The sequence below is a fragment of the Annulohypoxylon maeteangense genome (assembly GCF_022496945.1).
Source record: "Annulohypoxylon maeteangense strain CBS 123835 unplaced genomic scaffold GGS22scaffold_4, whole genome shotgun sequence".
Classification (NCBI taxonomy): domain Eukaryota; kingdom Fungi; phylum Ascomycota; class Sordariomycetes; order Xylariales; family Hypoxylaceae; genus Annulohypoxylon; species Annulohypoxylon maeteangense.
Window position 1 is genome coordinate 2,022,444 of NW_025953251.1, and position 14,836 is coordinate 2,037,279.

A 14,836-nucleotide genomic window follows, 5' to 3' on the forward strand; every position below is an offset into this window, starting at 1 on the left:
TTCTGCACTTAGATAAGTAGTAGTAGACTTGGATGCTTGACGATGGTGATGAACACTCTCGTTCCCATCTCAAGGGAACCGAACCCTTTTATTTTCATTCTACGCGGACAATCCATTACAGGCACTAGGCAGAGAATCCTATTTCTTTCCAAGTTACTTACAGTTGATAAGAAAATCCGCGCGTTTCTCGCTACTAAAATCGAGACGGACGAATTCCAATATCTTGCAATATAGCGACGAACAAGAATGAGGCACGAACCTCGCGCAATATTCGGGCGTTAGGATCCACCAGTCCACAAACGGTATCGTTGTCGTGGCTATGTCATGAAGGACGGAAGCTAAGTCAAACCGCCTCGCAGTTAATCTTTCTCTTGATTGGCGACATCAATTATCAAATATGCATTTGGGAACATCCTACTAGGCAGTCGGAATTCAATGCTGTAGCTTAAGTTGCTCAACTGCGATTTTAATTGGGCTATTAACATCGTGGCTTTAGCCCGCGATCGTTCAAGCTCGGAGATCGAGAACTGACCCGCATAAGATTCGGTGCTGTGCCGCGAGAGCACGAAATTCTCCCGACCGGCAGAAAACCATTTTTGGGATTATGCATATGTATATCATTCATGAGCACGGGTCAGGTATTATTGCGTTGCCTGTCGCCACGGGCATGGGTGGTATGTATGCTATGAGCTTTAAGTATTCTATCCTTAGAATACCTAGTATTGTTATATCATTAAGACACAGGACACTTATATTCCACGAGTAAACGTCACGTCATGGCATGATTGCACTTCACTTTTCACACAGCAAAATAGTTGCAAGCCAGATTGAATGTCTGAATTCCTAGTTCCATCATCGCCTATATACAAGCTGCTTTTGGTACCCCTCGACCACATGCAGACTGTGACACCTTAGTAGCCAACAGGTACTAAGTCGTCATCGGTATGCAAAGTTCATATGCAATAAGGACTGGACGGCATCGCGCCATTACCTCCTCATGTGATATAGTCCAGTAAAACCCCGGCCCAGAAACGGCGAATCATTAAACCCGAGTCGTTCGAAGGATCCTATAGATCCTCACCCATTAGAATAGCCTCAGTAGTACCCTTAATCTCATATCGAATATGTTCACGAAAAAAAGGTGGTATGTTCACTCTTGCTATTGTTATGGCTTATGCCCATATCATAGCAGCAACGGCAATTAGAGCCGCAAATGCACTCGCGCCGAGGACGCGTTCCTGTCGCACACCTTGGTTTGAGCTGCCACCATCGCTGGAACCGCAGACTTGTTGGAAGCCGTCCGTGCAAGCTGCACTGGGAGCACTACCGGCAGTAGTAGCACTGTCAGAGCCGCTGCTTCCTCCAGCGGCCTGACCATTAGTACCAGGGCCGCCACCGCTTAGGCCGGGAATGACTTCCTGTCCACTCTGTGATGCGCTCGACGAACTCGGGAGGTCCTTGTCCATGTCCAAGCCAGTTCCCAATAGGGATTTCAAGACCGTATTCGAGTCACCATCCTCAACGGTATCATTAGTCGCCTTCGCGTTGTTAAAGGTGTAACTCTTGCCCGAGTTTGTACCGGGCGCTTTATCGGTCTTGTAGCATTCCATAGTAACCTCGCCGACGGTAGCGTAGTAGTAACCGTCCTTCTTGATATCGGCGCTGTTCCAATCGATAGGTCCACCGGCCCAATCAACAGTACCTTTGGCGTTCTTATCAGAGCCACCAGGCCAAATGGAAAGCTGAACACGGGCGGGTGTCTGAGGGAAGTCCCATTGGTTGGAGGTAGAGTTCCACGTCTTGGACTTGAGTTGCGTTCGGCCAACCTTACCGTCTACCAACCACTGAATCTGATCCGGAGTCCACCGAATCTCGTACTCGTGAAAATTATCGTTGGTATTCGAAAGGCCTGTGATGTTGGCTGAATGTGTATCTACAAACATAATTAGTGACGATAGCTCACGGTATGCGTTTTGGATAGGTATTGATCCTACAGTCAGGTATGCCTTGGAAGTAGTAATTGGTCTGGGCAATATCCAGCTCGGTACCAACCCACTCGAAGTCAATTTCGTCCTTCACGTCACTAAGGAGAATGAACGCCGTGACAACACCTGCATCCTTGCCGGTCTTGATCTTGGCCTTCACATTTCCGTACCACATATAAACGGTTGACGCGAGAACGGTTCCGACGGAGTTTTCTGGCATAGTCAAAAGGACATTACCGCTGTGGGCGAGTGGTGTGCCTTGAGCAACCCAGTCTGCTTTGCTAGAATCGCCAAGATATTTTCCAACGTCAACGATACCCTTAGTGTTATCCATCGACAATGTTCGATCCTGGCATACCGGCTCGGGAACACACGAGTCGAGAGAGAAGGACATGCGCGGATCACATCCACCCAAGCAGTACGCGCCAACACCACATTGACCGTATTCTATAGTAGTCTCATGTTAGATTATATATACATATATATACCGAAAAAAATAAAATGGGTAAATATGTTACTTACGAGAACAGCACGGGGTTTCCTTAGGGCATTTCTGGGTTAGAGAGCATGTAGCTGCGGTGTCGGCAAGGACAGTCGTCGACGCGCCCAGCAAGGCCAAGGCCACGGCTGGTATGGTTCGGAGCATCTTGCGATAATTACTGCTTTTCCAAGCAGGCACAACTTGTGACTAAAATTAAGGTATTATTATATCCGGGATATGTCCTGGAGTTGAAAAGAGTTCGCAGGTCGGATCGCGTGCGCGTAGGTATAAATACAGCACCCGTCACTCGAAGCGGGTAAAGCGAAGGAAGTCGAAAAACAATATGTGTATGATTAGTAGTGGATATCTGATCGTCGACTCAGTCCACAGCAACCGACGCTTCCTTTCTTACGATTTGGCAAGGAACCTAATCAAGTACCAAGCCGAGGAAGGCGTATAAATGAATCCCACAAAGGGGAAGAACAATAGAAGACTCAACAAGTCGACCAACTTATATTATGTATGTATACAAGTAAGGACAACTGTGACTCCCCTTTAGCATGGACCACTTTCAGCTATTTCAGCTATTCACGCAGCTAAGCTAGTCGTGCTGTATTCGGGTGTTTCAAGCGAGAGTAATCGGAGCGATCGAGGCGAAGCCTTTTTTTTAGGAGGCTCAAAATAACGACTGAAATTATGACTTAACTATCTACTAATTAGGTAGATAATTAGACAAAGGCAAGGGAGCTTGGAAACAACCACTAAACGTAAAATAACGTCAAAGAAGTGATAATGTGATAATAGCTGCCACCCGCTAGAAATGCATAAAACAGAAAAGCGAGAGTAATTCCCAAAAATTGGGCAGAAAACGGATGGTGATAGGAATAAGAGAAAGAGAGGAGAAAGAAAGGGAAGATCAGACCAAACTGGGAATACGAACACTTACCACTGCCCAGCAGACTGGGTGGTTCGAGAGCCAAAAACCGAGCCGACATGAGCCAGACTTGGCTGGCATCTCCAGACCTTGGGCAGCTTGGGACATCGGATAAGGAGACTGGGAGGAAAAGGGTTACATGGGATTATGGATGTGGATTCTGCGGATTCTGCTCAGTGCTCAGTGCTTAGTGCAGATTCGATGGAGGCAAGCAGGTAAAGTTACTCTCTTAGGAATAGTGCTAGGTAGAGAAAGTGCTAAGTGGGTCGATGCTAGTCAATGCTAGTCAATGCCAATTAACTTCCGCCCCGTTCTTACCGTTTGTGCCACTAACCTGCCAGAAAAAGCTTCGGATTGACAGGCGCAACTGCGGGCGTCAGAGATATGGAGTAACCATGAGATCCTATCAACCTCGTGTCATTGGATCGTTTATGTCGTACAGTGCTTACTATACCTTATAATACAACTTACACTGTCCCAGCCATGGATCTCTTTTTTTTCAAGGTGCAAAATCTCGTATTCTTTCTTAGATGATCACCGACTAGAAGATCTCGAGATGAACTAACAATTAATATCCGAGGACCACGAGACAACACTTATTTTCATCGCTCTGAAAGATTCAACATCATATACCAGCTATTACTATATGCCAATACTGATGTTCCTGATTAGACTATTACAAGATCCGGAGTCTTTTCACAAAAAAAAAAAAAAGACCAGTTTGCTAGATGCCAAATTACCGATGTCTAGGTACTACATAGTAGACAAAGGAATTATCAACCTATTCAACTCGCTACCTGCTAGTCGGTACGCAATGTCTAAGATCGGTTTATTTATAACCTATATTGATAAGAAGCGCGACGTCAACTACACACATTCCTTACCGAATCTTCAATAAAATTGTCAGCAAAGCGGCAGGCTCTGACCTGCAATGCCCGACCAAAAGGGAATCACGACAATGTAAGAGGGAATTGTAAGACTGAGAAAAGCCAATCATCCATTGCCATTATACATAGTGTCACAACATGGTTCCTTTAAAGATTTTACACACCGAGCCAAAATGTCGATCTAATCGAGACACGCCAAACTCGGTGTACATAGTGCAGCAAGATGATTGCTCTCTCATTCTATGAGCCCATCACCTTGGAACGCCACGGTACATCATATTACTCAGAACGGAACGAAGAAAGCCGACGCCTTCACTGCAAGGGATGGAACCACGCAGGTGACGGTTGATAAATAAATACCGTAATTGTACATCAGACGTAGCGGCACAGTGTTTCATGCACCCCAGACTTTCCACGGGATGATCCGATCTGTTTGATGTTGTCAGTTAAGGTTAATAAATGGATTCACTCCAAGTTTTCCAATGAGATGGGAACGAACTTTGCGACATCATCCGCTAATAGAGCCGGTTACGCGTACAGCACCGGTGAGGTCTAGTGCGATGCTCAATAATACAGATGGTTCCACACTAGATGAGGCACCGGTGACGTCTTCTCAGCCCTATGCTTCAAGATGTTGAGCAACGTTATACATACCTATCCAGGTATATAACTAGAGTCTAAGAATCAACACGAAAAGGTTGGCATAAGGGAGGTCTACTTAACAACCAATCTCATGCTTTCAACCGAGTCTTCCAAGCATATTCCCAGGTAACTCAGTCTCAGACCAGCTCTCCTATATAACCGGCGTTATGCCACATCAGTTTGAATATCACACTTTCAAGAAACAGACCCCTTATTCACCCTTCACCCTTTCCCCCCTTATCAACCACTAAAAATCAGAACAAATACTCCCCCGCAAACGCCAACCCCTGATGCACCACCGTCCTCAGCTCCTCATGCATAGGCAGCGCCTCCGCCCTACTAAAGCTCGCCCAGACCAACTCATCATGGTCCCTAGACCGAATCCCCAAATCCTCATGGCTCTGCACCAGCACCGCGTAATTCAGCTGCAGACAGTCCCTGCGCAGCACCAGCTGCGGGTTATGGATAGGCTCGCGTCTCGACGCGCTGCGGCGTAGACTCCGCCCTCCGAAGCCACCGTTACTGCTCCCGCTGGGGGAGTCCGTGCCCGTGCCAGAGGTAAGCGTGGCGCCGTCGAGGATGGACATGGAGAGGTCAGTACTGCTATCGTTGCTCTCGCCGTCGACGCTACCCCTGCGCTCGCTGGTGAAGATCCCCATCCCGTCGTCGTCCCAGTCTAAGATCCGCACCTCGCTGACGTGCCGGACGTCCTGGAGGGCGCCTAGCACGCGCACCACGCGTAAACCCGTCTGTTCTACCACGCGCCGCGCCACCGCCGCTGAGATGCAGAAGTCGGAGTCTCTTACTTTGCCGCCCGGGAGTTCCCACACCCCACTCCCAATTCCATTCCCATTGGCATTCCTATTCCCGCTCCCATTCCCAGCCCCACCCCTTATTCCGCGTTCTCTGTTGTCCCCAAGCTGTCGATTCCGCCGGGTCTCCCGACGGAATACCGGCGACGCAGCAGTCGTAACGGTTGTAGCGGAAGTAGCTGCAGAAGAAGAAGAAGAAGACTCGGAACCGGAGGCAGTAGTGCGCGAGCGGCGGAGCAGCAGGACCGAGGGCCGGGAGCTGTGCGTGTCCATGCGGAAGATGCACACGCCGACGTACAGCTTGTCAGCGGGCCGCGAGGCACGGATGGCGTCGAGGTACTGGGCGCGCGACATCGCTAGGACCGTCTTCTGCGCGTGCGAGAGCGTCGTCTTGCGGAATGACGTTGTTGTTGTCGCCATACTCGCGCCCCCTTTTCTCCTTCGCTTTCACTTTGGTAGCTTTGGCCTTCGCTTTTACTGTCTAGGATAGGTAGGTATTTATCGCTGTTTCCACTACCCACACTACCGTGTCATTCTGGGGTGGTTAGACTCTGGGTGAAAGGGATATCGATCTCAAATAGAGTTCGATGCGGCCTCTGTTCCCCCACTCTAGTTTCGTCGGGAACGCGCATGCAGATATAGAACACTAACGGCTGGGGGCTTGGGGGTCAGAGGGAGGATATCAAACCATGTTTGCGCGTACCCGTCCGTCTGTTGGCACGTGTTCCTCTTTCGTCTCGCAATACACGGCCGGCTACTTGCTACTGTCATGCTCCCCTAGAATACAGCAGCCATGCGGACAGAAATGTAGATAGATATACTCACTGTCTGAAGCTCCACACCGCCACTCCCTTTTCTATCTTCTCACAATAGTTTGCTTCTCCTTATACACTTGCTAGCCCCTATCGAAGGCATGCAACCTTCCTCACTAGCCACACCACAAGAGCACAAGATCTTATATGGACAGCGCGAAACACAGACTCGGAGCTACTTTACACACTACCTCCGCCCGCGTTTCTAATCAACCTCCCAAGGTTAAGTTTCCCAACAGCGGCAACGTTGTCATCATCTGTGCATACCTATTAGAGTTATCTCGCCCCCCGTCGACGAAACCATGGAAGTATCGGGTTTCCGATCCCACATATGTAAAATAGATACCTATCTAATACACGCGCAACGACAATCTTCATGCTGTGTCATCTCGCCTGCCCATCACCTTTCAACTTCCATATCTTTCTGACCTATGTGAATAGTGCTGTTTATAAAGAGGGGGGAGGAGAGTGAGTAGGAGTTAATTTGAGCATTTATATAAGAGATCGAAGGAAAGTAACTTGACTAAAATATGGCACGTAGAAAACTATCCAGGCTAAACTTGAAACGTGTCCAGGCTACCAAATTCGGGTATGAAAGCCAAGTAGTTATACTTACAGGATTTGATCAGCTTCCGCTAAGATAGTTATCCAGGCAAGATATTATGAATACATCATATTAAGGATTTACCGTGCTGATATTTTTACAAGAGCTAGCTAGCTTTAAGAATATCTAGGGCTAGCAATTTAGCAATCGTGCAAGACGACCGAGTTGGTTTACCTTCCGGCAATTCTGCATTACGAACCACCTAGAAGAGCATCTGGTTGATCCTTCATCATACATTAAAGCCGGATTTTTATGAGTTTTCTTCGAATAAAGGATCTCGGGACCCGGAAACCTGCTTGCCACGATCCACTCAATGAAATATCCCCCCATCAAAGCATAGAAGTCAACTCTCTTTGCCCTCCCGAATAACCTAATCTGACAACCCTACCATTCTCCCGTGGGGGAATCGTGCTTTGGATAGGAAAGACCCGTTCCTTGCCGTCTCAATATACCGAAACAAAAGTAAATATGGAAATAGGGATGGGAGGGATATGACCAAAGGTCGGATATCCATTCCCACCCCACGTCGTTGACGCGATCGGGGGTTACGAAGTTGTGTGCTAGGGACGCGCCCCTCCCGACGAGTGGGATCGTCCCGACACAACATCATAGAGCCTGTTCTCTTACAATACCTAATAAGAATGAGCAGATCGAAGCAAAAAAGGGTGGTAACCAAAGCCAGAGAGATAGGTAGGACACTCAGAACGAAATGTAACACCGTGCACCTGGTGCTTTTCTAACGTGCCTTTTGCGCAGAGAACAATTCTGGGAAATGCTCTTTAGCGTATTGTTCGCAGGCCTGTCACCAATATTCGTTAGCATGGGATCGTATATGGGTTCGGTAAGGAGACCAAAATAAGACACTAACCTTTGCTGGCTTGCCGACTTTCTGTCCGATAGTCTTCCACTTATTGTTCTCGTAGTCCTTGATGGCGCTGAGCAATGCCTGACTTTCATCCTCGGCAAATTCGGCGTAGTGCATATCCTAAATGGTCATTGGCAACGGAGAACAAAACACGGTAAAATAGGAAAATGGATTGCACAAAGTCATACCTTGTACCAATGCTTCTTTACGCTACCTTCGGTTCTGGTAGGGAATGTCTATCATCACTCGGGTTAGTGTGGACTCCGACGAGCAAATGTCAAGAATTACTGACCTTGGCAATCTCGGCCCAGCTGTTACCGTTATCCCTCATTTGCTTAAGTCGTAATTCCTCGGCGGGGGTCCAGGGCGTGTTCGTTCGACTCTTCTTGGCCGGGGGCGGGACTGACGGAGTGCTGACTTCCTCCTTGGTCGGGACGGCCGGTGGAGCCACGGGAGTGACCTGCATCGGCGGCGGAGCCGAGACTGGAAGAGGAGCCGGCGCAGGAGCCGGAGTATTTGCGGTAGGGGCGGCGACAGTCGTGGATGCAGGGACGGGCGTGGCCGGGTTTGTGGTGGGCGCGTGCGGCTGTTGGTGAGCTTGACCGTGGCCTTGCTGATGTCCAGGTGCGGCTCGCTTACGACCGCGGGGCGCAGCAGGTGTTGAAGCCGGGGTAGGTGTCGACTGCTGGGAAGTTGCGACGGGTTGTTGTGGTATGGTCATCGGAGGAGGCACCGGGGTTGCATGGTGCTGTTGCGCCTGATGCGACGGCTGATGCGGCTGGTGGTGCGGATGCTGAGAGTGGGAACCATGGGATTGTTGATGCGGCTGGTTTTGATGTTGTTGATGCTGAGGCAGCTGCTGGTGATGCTGCTGGGGGTGCGAGGGATGAGGTTGGGCACCGGGATTGGGGGGTTGTGGCGTATAACCTGCGAACTCATTCCTCCGTGACATCTCGTTTTGGTAGGGGTGATTTGAGCTGTATCAGAGTGCAGTGTTAGCTTGCCTATAAGGCGTGATGTTGCTGGAAGCGACAACAGCGGGATGCGATGTAATCATGGCTGCACAGCATTCGGTGTTCCAAACGTTCCAAATCAACAGCGGTTGGCAAGGCCAAGGCACAAGTATCGTTCAACCAAGAGAGTGAGATAGGACAAGGATGGTAAAGCAGGCGAGCTGCAGGGTAGAGAATTTGGCAAGGCTTGTGCTTGTGCAGATTAAAGACCAGGTGAAGCTATCACGAGGGGTCCCGCCACTCGCGGTGGAGCTTAGACAGATCGACCTGGCTAAATGTTTGCGGGACAGGTCCATAATTGAGACAGCAGGTGTACATTTGGTACATATATGACCATGTCTTCTATACAGCAAGGTCCATAGTATGTATGTGTACGAGCTATCTGGGGTAGACGGGGGGAGGGAGAGAAGGGGGGGTAAGGGGGGCGGAGAGGAAATGGGGGAGAGATGAATGTACTCGGGAAACGAATTGGTTAGGTACAGTACATGGGGGGGAGGTAGATACACGAGTAGTGACATGGGGAACGTAGGAACATTAGATGTAGAGAGGAGAGAAAAAAAGGGGATGGATGGATGTACTTACTGCATAGGATCGTTCGGATGCTGAGTGGAGTTCGGTGCGTAGAGGTAGTCCCCCGGCACAGGGCCGACCTGCCATTGCTGCATGATCTGAAAAAAGGTAAACTAGCGTCAGCTACAATAATACCAAAGTCTCTTGTTCCTGATACAACTAGAACTTTGAGAGTTAAAGTGCATGGACAAAATTAAACTTTGGGAAAAGGGGGGGAGATGAATAAAATGGGACTGAGTAGTAAAACAAAAAAGAAACGGAGGAACAAAAAGTGAAATAGACCGTATGTAAGGCAGAGAGAGGTAGGTACAGGAGGGAAATTTCGAGGATAAGAATTTGCTCGGCGTAAGAACGCGCAAGAAACAGGGGAGGCGAAGTAAGGAGAAGAGGAGTTGGGCGGGTGGCGGTAGAGGTGGGATAAGAAAATTTTATCACTGGCTTAGCAAAAGAGAGATTGGACAAATGGGAAGGCTGCGCGACAAAGAAGCGCAATAATTTGATGGTGGATAGAGGTGATATAGTGCGTAATGGGTGGTGGTGGTAGTGATGGTAATAATGGTCATGATGAAATGCAAGCGGCAAGATATCATAGGATCGAAATCCAATGTATCTTTGGATGAGAGTGTTTAGGGCATTATTAGTCGGCAACGTGTACTGCGGGTTTATGACTGATGATAATGCCAATGCCAATGCCAATGCTAATGCCGATGTTGATGGTTATGTGATGATATGGGTGATGAATGATGCTGACAATGTAATGTTTTTTTTTCGGAGGCGACGAGCCTTATCTCATCTCATCTCGTCCAGCAACATCGTGAACAGTTTCGCTGATGAGTTGCGACTAATGTGAACAAATTGCGACGGGCCAAACTAGCCAAACGCGCGCGTGTCGGATAGTCGCGCAAACCCAGTAACCCATCAACGATGCATGCGATGGATGGATTGAGAATAGAATATCCTTGAGTGGGTGGAGAAAATGATCATGCTCATGCTCGAAGGGAAAAGGGTATACCGGAATACAATAACGATACACATGCAATAAAAAATAACAGGAAAACGCGACAACAAGAAGTAGAGGGTACTCGCACTTACTGGAGCTGATGTATGCGAATGAGAATTCTTCAAATGGTGCATAAATTTAGTCGTAACGTTCGAACTCTGTTTATTTTTACTCCTGCTGCGAAACGACGCAATAGGAGCAATCAAAAATTAGAGGTTTCTGCTCGGTCGCGTACAGTTAGTTTGTGTTCTTCGTAACCTGAAGCTGGATTGATTCGAGTTTGAAGAAAGATACGTTGAGTACGAGGGATACAAGAGACGCGTCTTCCCACTTGGTACTGCGCAGGTAGCCTAGGTTAGCCAAGGTAGCCAGGCAGCCAGGTAACCTAGTCCACCAACCAAAGTATGTATACCAGGTATACTACTTATGTCGCTAGCCGTAGCCGGGATGGGCAACCTTTTTTTATTTCTGTTTCCCGCGATTCCTTGGGCAGAGAAGCGAGAAATAGAAATAATAATAAAAATTGACTAGAAAGGTTTAGTGTTTAGGTCAATCTACCACCTTGATAGAAGGAATGTTGGTGTGTATGTATGGCGTTATGTGTAATGTGTAATGTGTTATGAGTGTATTTGCGCGGCGCGCGCGCAGATTCGGGTCACCGACGATGCCGTTCAGCAACAATTTCGAATGACCGCGCCTTGGGATTCAATTCAAATAAGGTGAGATGATTCTTCAAGGTTGGGGGTTTGGATGCTTCTGAAGTTATTGTAACATACCGACAGGGGAACTGGATTGAACCTATTGAAATGTATCTTGCCAGCGTGCTTCGACGGATACCAATGTACGGAGTACCTTGAAGCGAGAAAGAGAGAAGTAGAGGGAACAAACTGTGTGGATGACGGGATGGGGGATGGGGGGAGGGGGGGTGCAGATTTCATTGAACCGTGGAAAAAGGGAAAAATATGGCGGGAAAGTAGAGAGAACGCCGCCCGAGGTAGTACCTGCAAAAATTTTGCATCTGCCCCAGTTCTTTTTCCTTTACTTTCGCCCGCACGGACATCACACAGCCCCCGTTGTTGGCCCGTGCAACGCTAGGAGGTAGCCCAGAGGTACTGAGAATGTTTCCAGACTGGCAAAGAGTGGGAAAGTTCAAACGTTTATGGGATGTTCTGCCGCGCTTGCAGTACAACCTTGGAACATCGGGCATGCTTCAACCTACCTAGGGTAGGCAGGGTACATAAGGTTCATAAACTCATTTTTAAGCGGGGAATTGAGAAAGGAATTAGAGGAATATTGGATTATGTAGGAGAATTGGTGGAGATTGAAAGGTCAATTTGATTCTGCGCATATACGCGGCAAATGGTTTGTATATTCCCTAAAGCAGAAAACAGAGTGCGAGGGCATTTAGATAGACCCGGATCGATTTGGAAAGATTTACAAATGGTGTTGGTAAAATTGATGAAATTGACCCGATCAACGACGCCTAACTCGTGTCTGGTATGAAAGTCTTGTTTATGTGGCGTATTGTCTGCCACCGAAATGAAATTGATGTATGTAAGAGAGAGAGAGAAAATGAAGGCGACGATACCTTTCAATGGAAAAGACCCTTTCCCACTTCAAATGCGATTGAGGATGGCAACGGTAGCCTTTCAGTCGCGATGTCAACTTGTAATTCTACAATTGACGCTTCTTATGCAAGGATCGCAGTAAGTAGCGCGACAACAAATGTGTATGTATTGTACTTCCGTAATTGAAATAGAATAAAATAAAAAGTGACTTTGAGAAGATCAGGTTCCTGTATACCTCAGCAATGCAGGAAACCTACATAGACTTGACCAGGACTCGAGAGGTAGGTACTGTTGACAATTATGGATGTACTTTCGATGAGTACTTTCGACAAAAGTATCTTGAGCTTAGGCTGGTCGATGTTTGGGATTGGTGTCTATTCTTTTTTTTTATTTTTCGTGCACAACCTGGTAGTTAGACCTGGGGGTGTGGGTTCGACGACTGGCACCTTAGAAAAAAAAGGTGGAAAAAAGGTAAAAGATTCAGAGGTACGCAGTTGTGGTCGGTAAAAAGTACATACCTTTTTTAATGTTCGAGCCAGCCTGGCCCTTGAATATGTTCATGATTTCTGATTCGCTAATACTAGTTTATTGTGGGTTTTATCTCTTGGCAACCTCGACCCGGTTTAACCCTTAACTCGGTTAATCGTGGGTCAAATTCCGAGCCAAAGAGTGATTACCAACAACTCGAAGTATACGCGGGTACCTATGTAGTATTTTCGCATTAATACCTATTCCAACTTGCTCTGAAATAGTCATGCACGTGATGATACGCTTACCTAGTATTGCACTTCTTCGTTTTAGACGTATGCACTCTGCACTTTGTATGCATAATATCTAGTTTATAGGAATTCCCTGTCTCCTTTCACTCGAGTGACAGCTTAGGACTTTCATCTGAGAATCTAATACATAGTACACAGTTTGTGGAATTATCGATTAGTTCCTTGCTACCTGCAGGTATCCGGGGCCATTTTAGATCATAAAATCCAATGATAACCTTAGAAAGAATAAAAAACTTACATAACCTACTTTATACCTACAGAAGTATTAACTACATATATTTATATACACTCTTACCCACGTTCAGGTAATAAGAGACCTTACATAGCTATATAAATGACATCAGGTAACAATTGACTTGTACCTAACCCCTTGCAAGGTATTGCGTGGGTCGAGAATGTAACTGGTAACCTAAGTCTCACCTTAATTCAAAGTCGAAAGTTGATAATATGTACATGTAGCTATCCGCGTCGAGTGTTTAGCAATACTATATATTAGGCATACTGCGTGTAGGTAAGTATGGATGTGTATCTAAACGGGCACGAAACATTACCTAGTACCTATAATTTATATATGTACAGAGAGGTATTAGATAACTTTATTCTTTATAGGCTACTCATACCTACCTAGTCGGCTGCTAGATACCTCCTAGCGGTAGTAGACAAAGTTTAAACTTTTACCGTAGGAAATAGGTACATGATGTATCAGGAAAAAAGTACATAACTTCGTCAATCTCTTATGCACATGCATGATCAATAGTTGATTATACATATTAAATTCACTTAATATCTGGATATTACTTTCTTTCTTGTACATAACATTGGAGGAATAAAGTTACCTTTATCCAGGTAGATTCAGCACTCGAAACCCAAAAATGAGGCAACTCAGGACGAGCTAATATCTAATCGGGAAGAACCTTAGAAGGTATATTTATGTATGTCACGATGCCAAGAAATCGCAAGGCAAGGTATGTATGTAGCACTCTAGCATTCTAGCCAAGTATTGCTACTTCTCCCCGCAGTACGGAGTACACACGTCCTCACGATACTTCAATTCATAGTCCCGCAAGTACCTATATGATCCAGGTACGAAGCACAAATGCAATGCAGCCTTGCGGCCATTTTAAGATAATATGTCTGTCTGTTATTGCTTGCCCATTTAAAGAGTACGGATCCTACTATTTCTCGAATCCATTTCCACCCCTTCAAGTTCATTCGAAGACTGTTGATAAGATACACACCATCCCTGACGTCTCTTATATGGATATGATGCTAACTACCTAGTTAGCATCACGAAACTGGGACAACATTAACTCACCAAAGTCAATTCTCAAAAATGAGAGGGGATACAAATCTGTGTACGCCGTGCCTACAATATATCTATCGTATTGTCCTGTCGTCTCAAGTCTGCTCAAGTCAATACAAGTGTTACAATAATTATTTAGGTATCCATTTTCGTCCTGGCTCCCCATAACGGTACACTCTGTCTAGTATAGTTGTTCATGAAACCGTGGTACAGATGTAGTCATACCCTCATTCGTATTCTTAGGTAGGAGCACAGTATTTTCCCTTGGTACCTACCTAGGTAAATTACAGATGTAGTCGCCTCGAACACCAAGCGCACGAAACGATATTACCCAGTATACGAAAATAGTATATCATGATATTGAACGGCTATATACATACCCAGTATCAGTGAAATGAAGCCATATCGCTTAGGGTATCCGCTCTCTAAAATTTATTATCGTCCTAGTTGTTCATGTCTTGAGAAATCCATTTACTTCGTAGACTTGGAGAGTACCTAAATACAACAATGAGGCTGTTGGTATTGTATAGGGGAAGTGGCTAATTGATATCACACAATGATATAACTTGGACACAATTACT

At 46.6% G+C, this 14,836-nt stretch overlaps 3 protein-coding genes across 3 annotated transcripts; all 3 read right to left on the reverse strand.

The window, feature by feature from the left end:
• Positions 1–1,034: 1,034 nt before the first annotated feature.
• Positions 1,035–2,952, reverse strand: GGS22DRAFT_112305 (uncharacterized protein). Its single transcript, XM_047957990.1, has 3 exons — positions 2,508–2,952; positions 1,995–2,432; positions 1,035–1,933 (listed from the first exon to the last, which is right to left on the reverse strand). The coding sequence occupies exons 1-3, from the start codon at positions 2,629–2,631 to the stop codon at positions 1,173–1,175; spliced, it is 1,323 nt and encodes a 440-aa protein (XP_047821482.1). The 5' UTR covers positions 2,632–2,952; the 3' UTR covers positions 1,035–1,172.
• Positions 2,953–4,771: 1,819 nt separating this feature from the next.
• Positions 4,772–6,539, reverse strand: GGS22DRAFT_157749 (uncharacterized protein). The gene has a single exon (XM_047960538.1). The coding sequence runs from the start codon at positions 6,159–6,161 to the stop codon at positions 5,184–5,186; it is 978 nt and encodes a 325-aa protein (XP_047821483.1). The 5' UTR covers positions 6,162–6,539; the 3' UTR covers positions 4,772–5,183.
• Positions 6,540–7,211: 672 nt separating this feature from the next.
• GGS22DRAFT_157756 (uncharacterized protein) lies at positions 7,212–11,404 on the reverse strand. Its single transcript, XM_047960539.1, has 6 exons — positions 10,698–11,404; positions 9,618–9,703; positions 8,315–8,999; positions 8,211–8,258; positions 8,026–8,142; positions 7,212–7,956 (listed from the first exon to the last, which is right to left on the reverse strand). The coding sequence occupies exons 1-6, from the start codon at positions 10,737–10,739 to the stop codon at positions 7,894–7,896; spliced, it is 1,041 nt and encodes a 346-aa protein (XP_047821484.1). The 5' UTR covers positions 10,740–11,404; the 3' UTR covers positions 7,212–7,893.
• Positions 11,405–14,836: the final 3,432 nt, after the last annotated feature.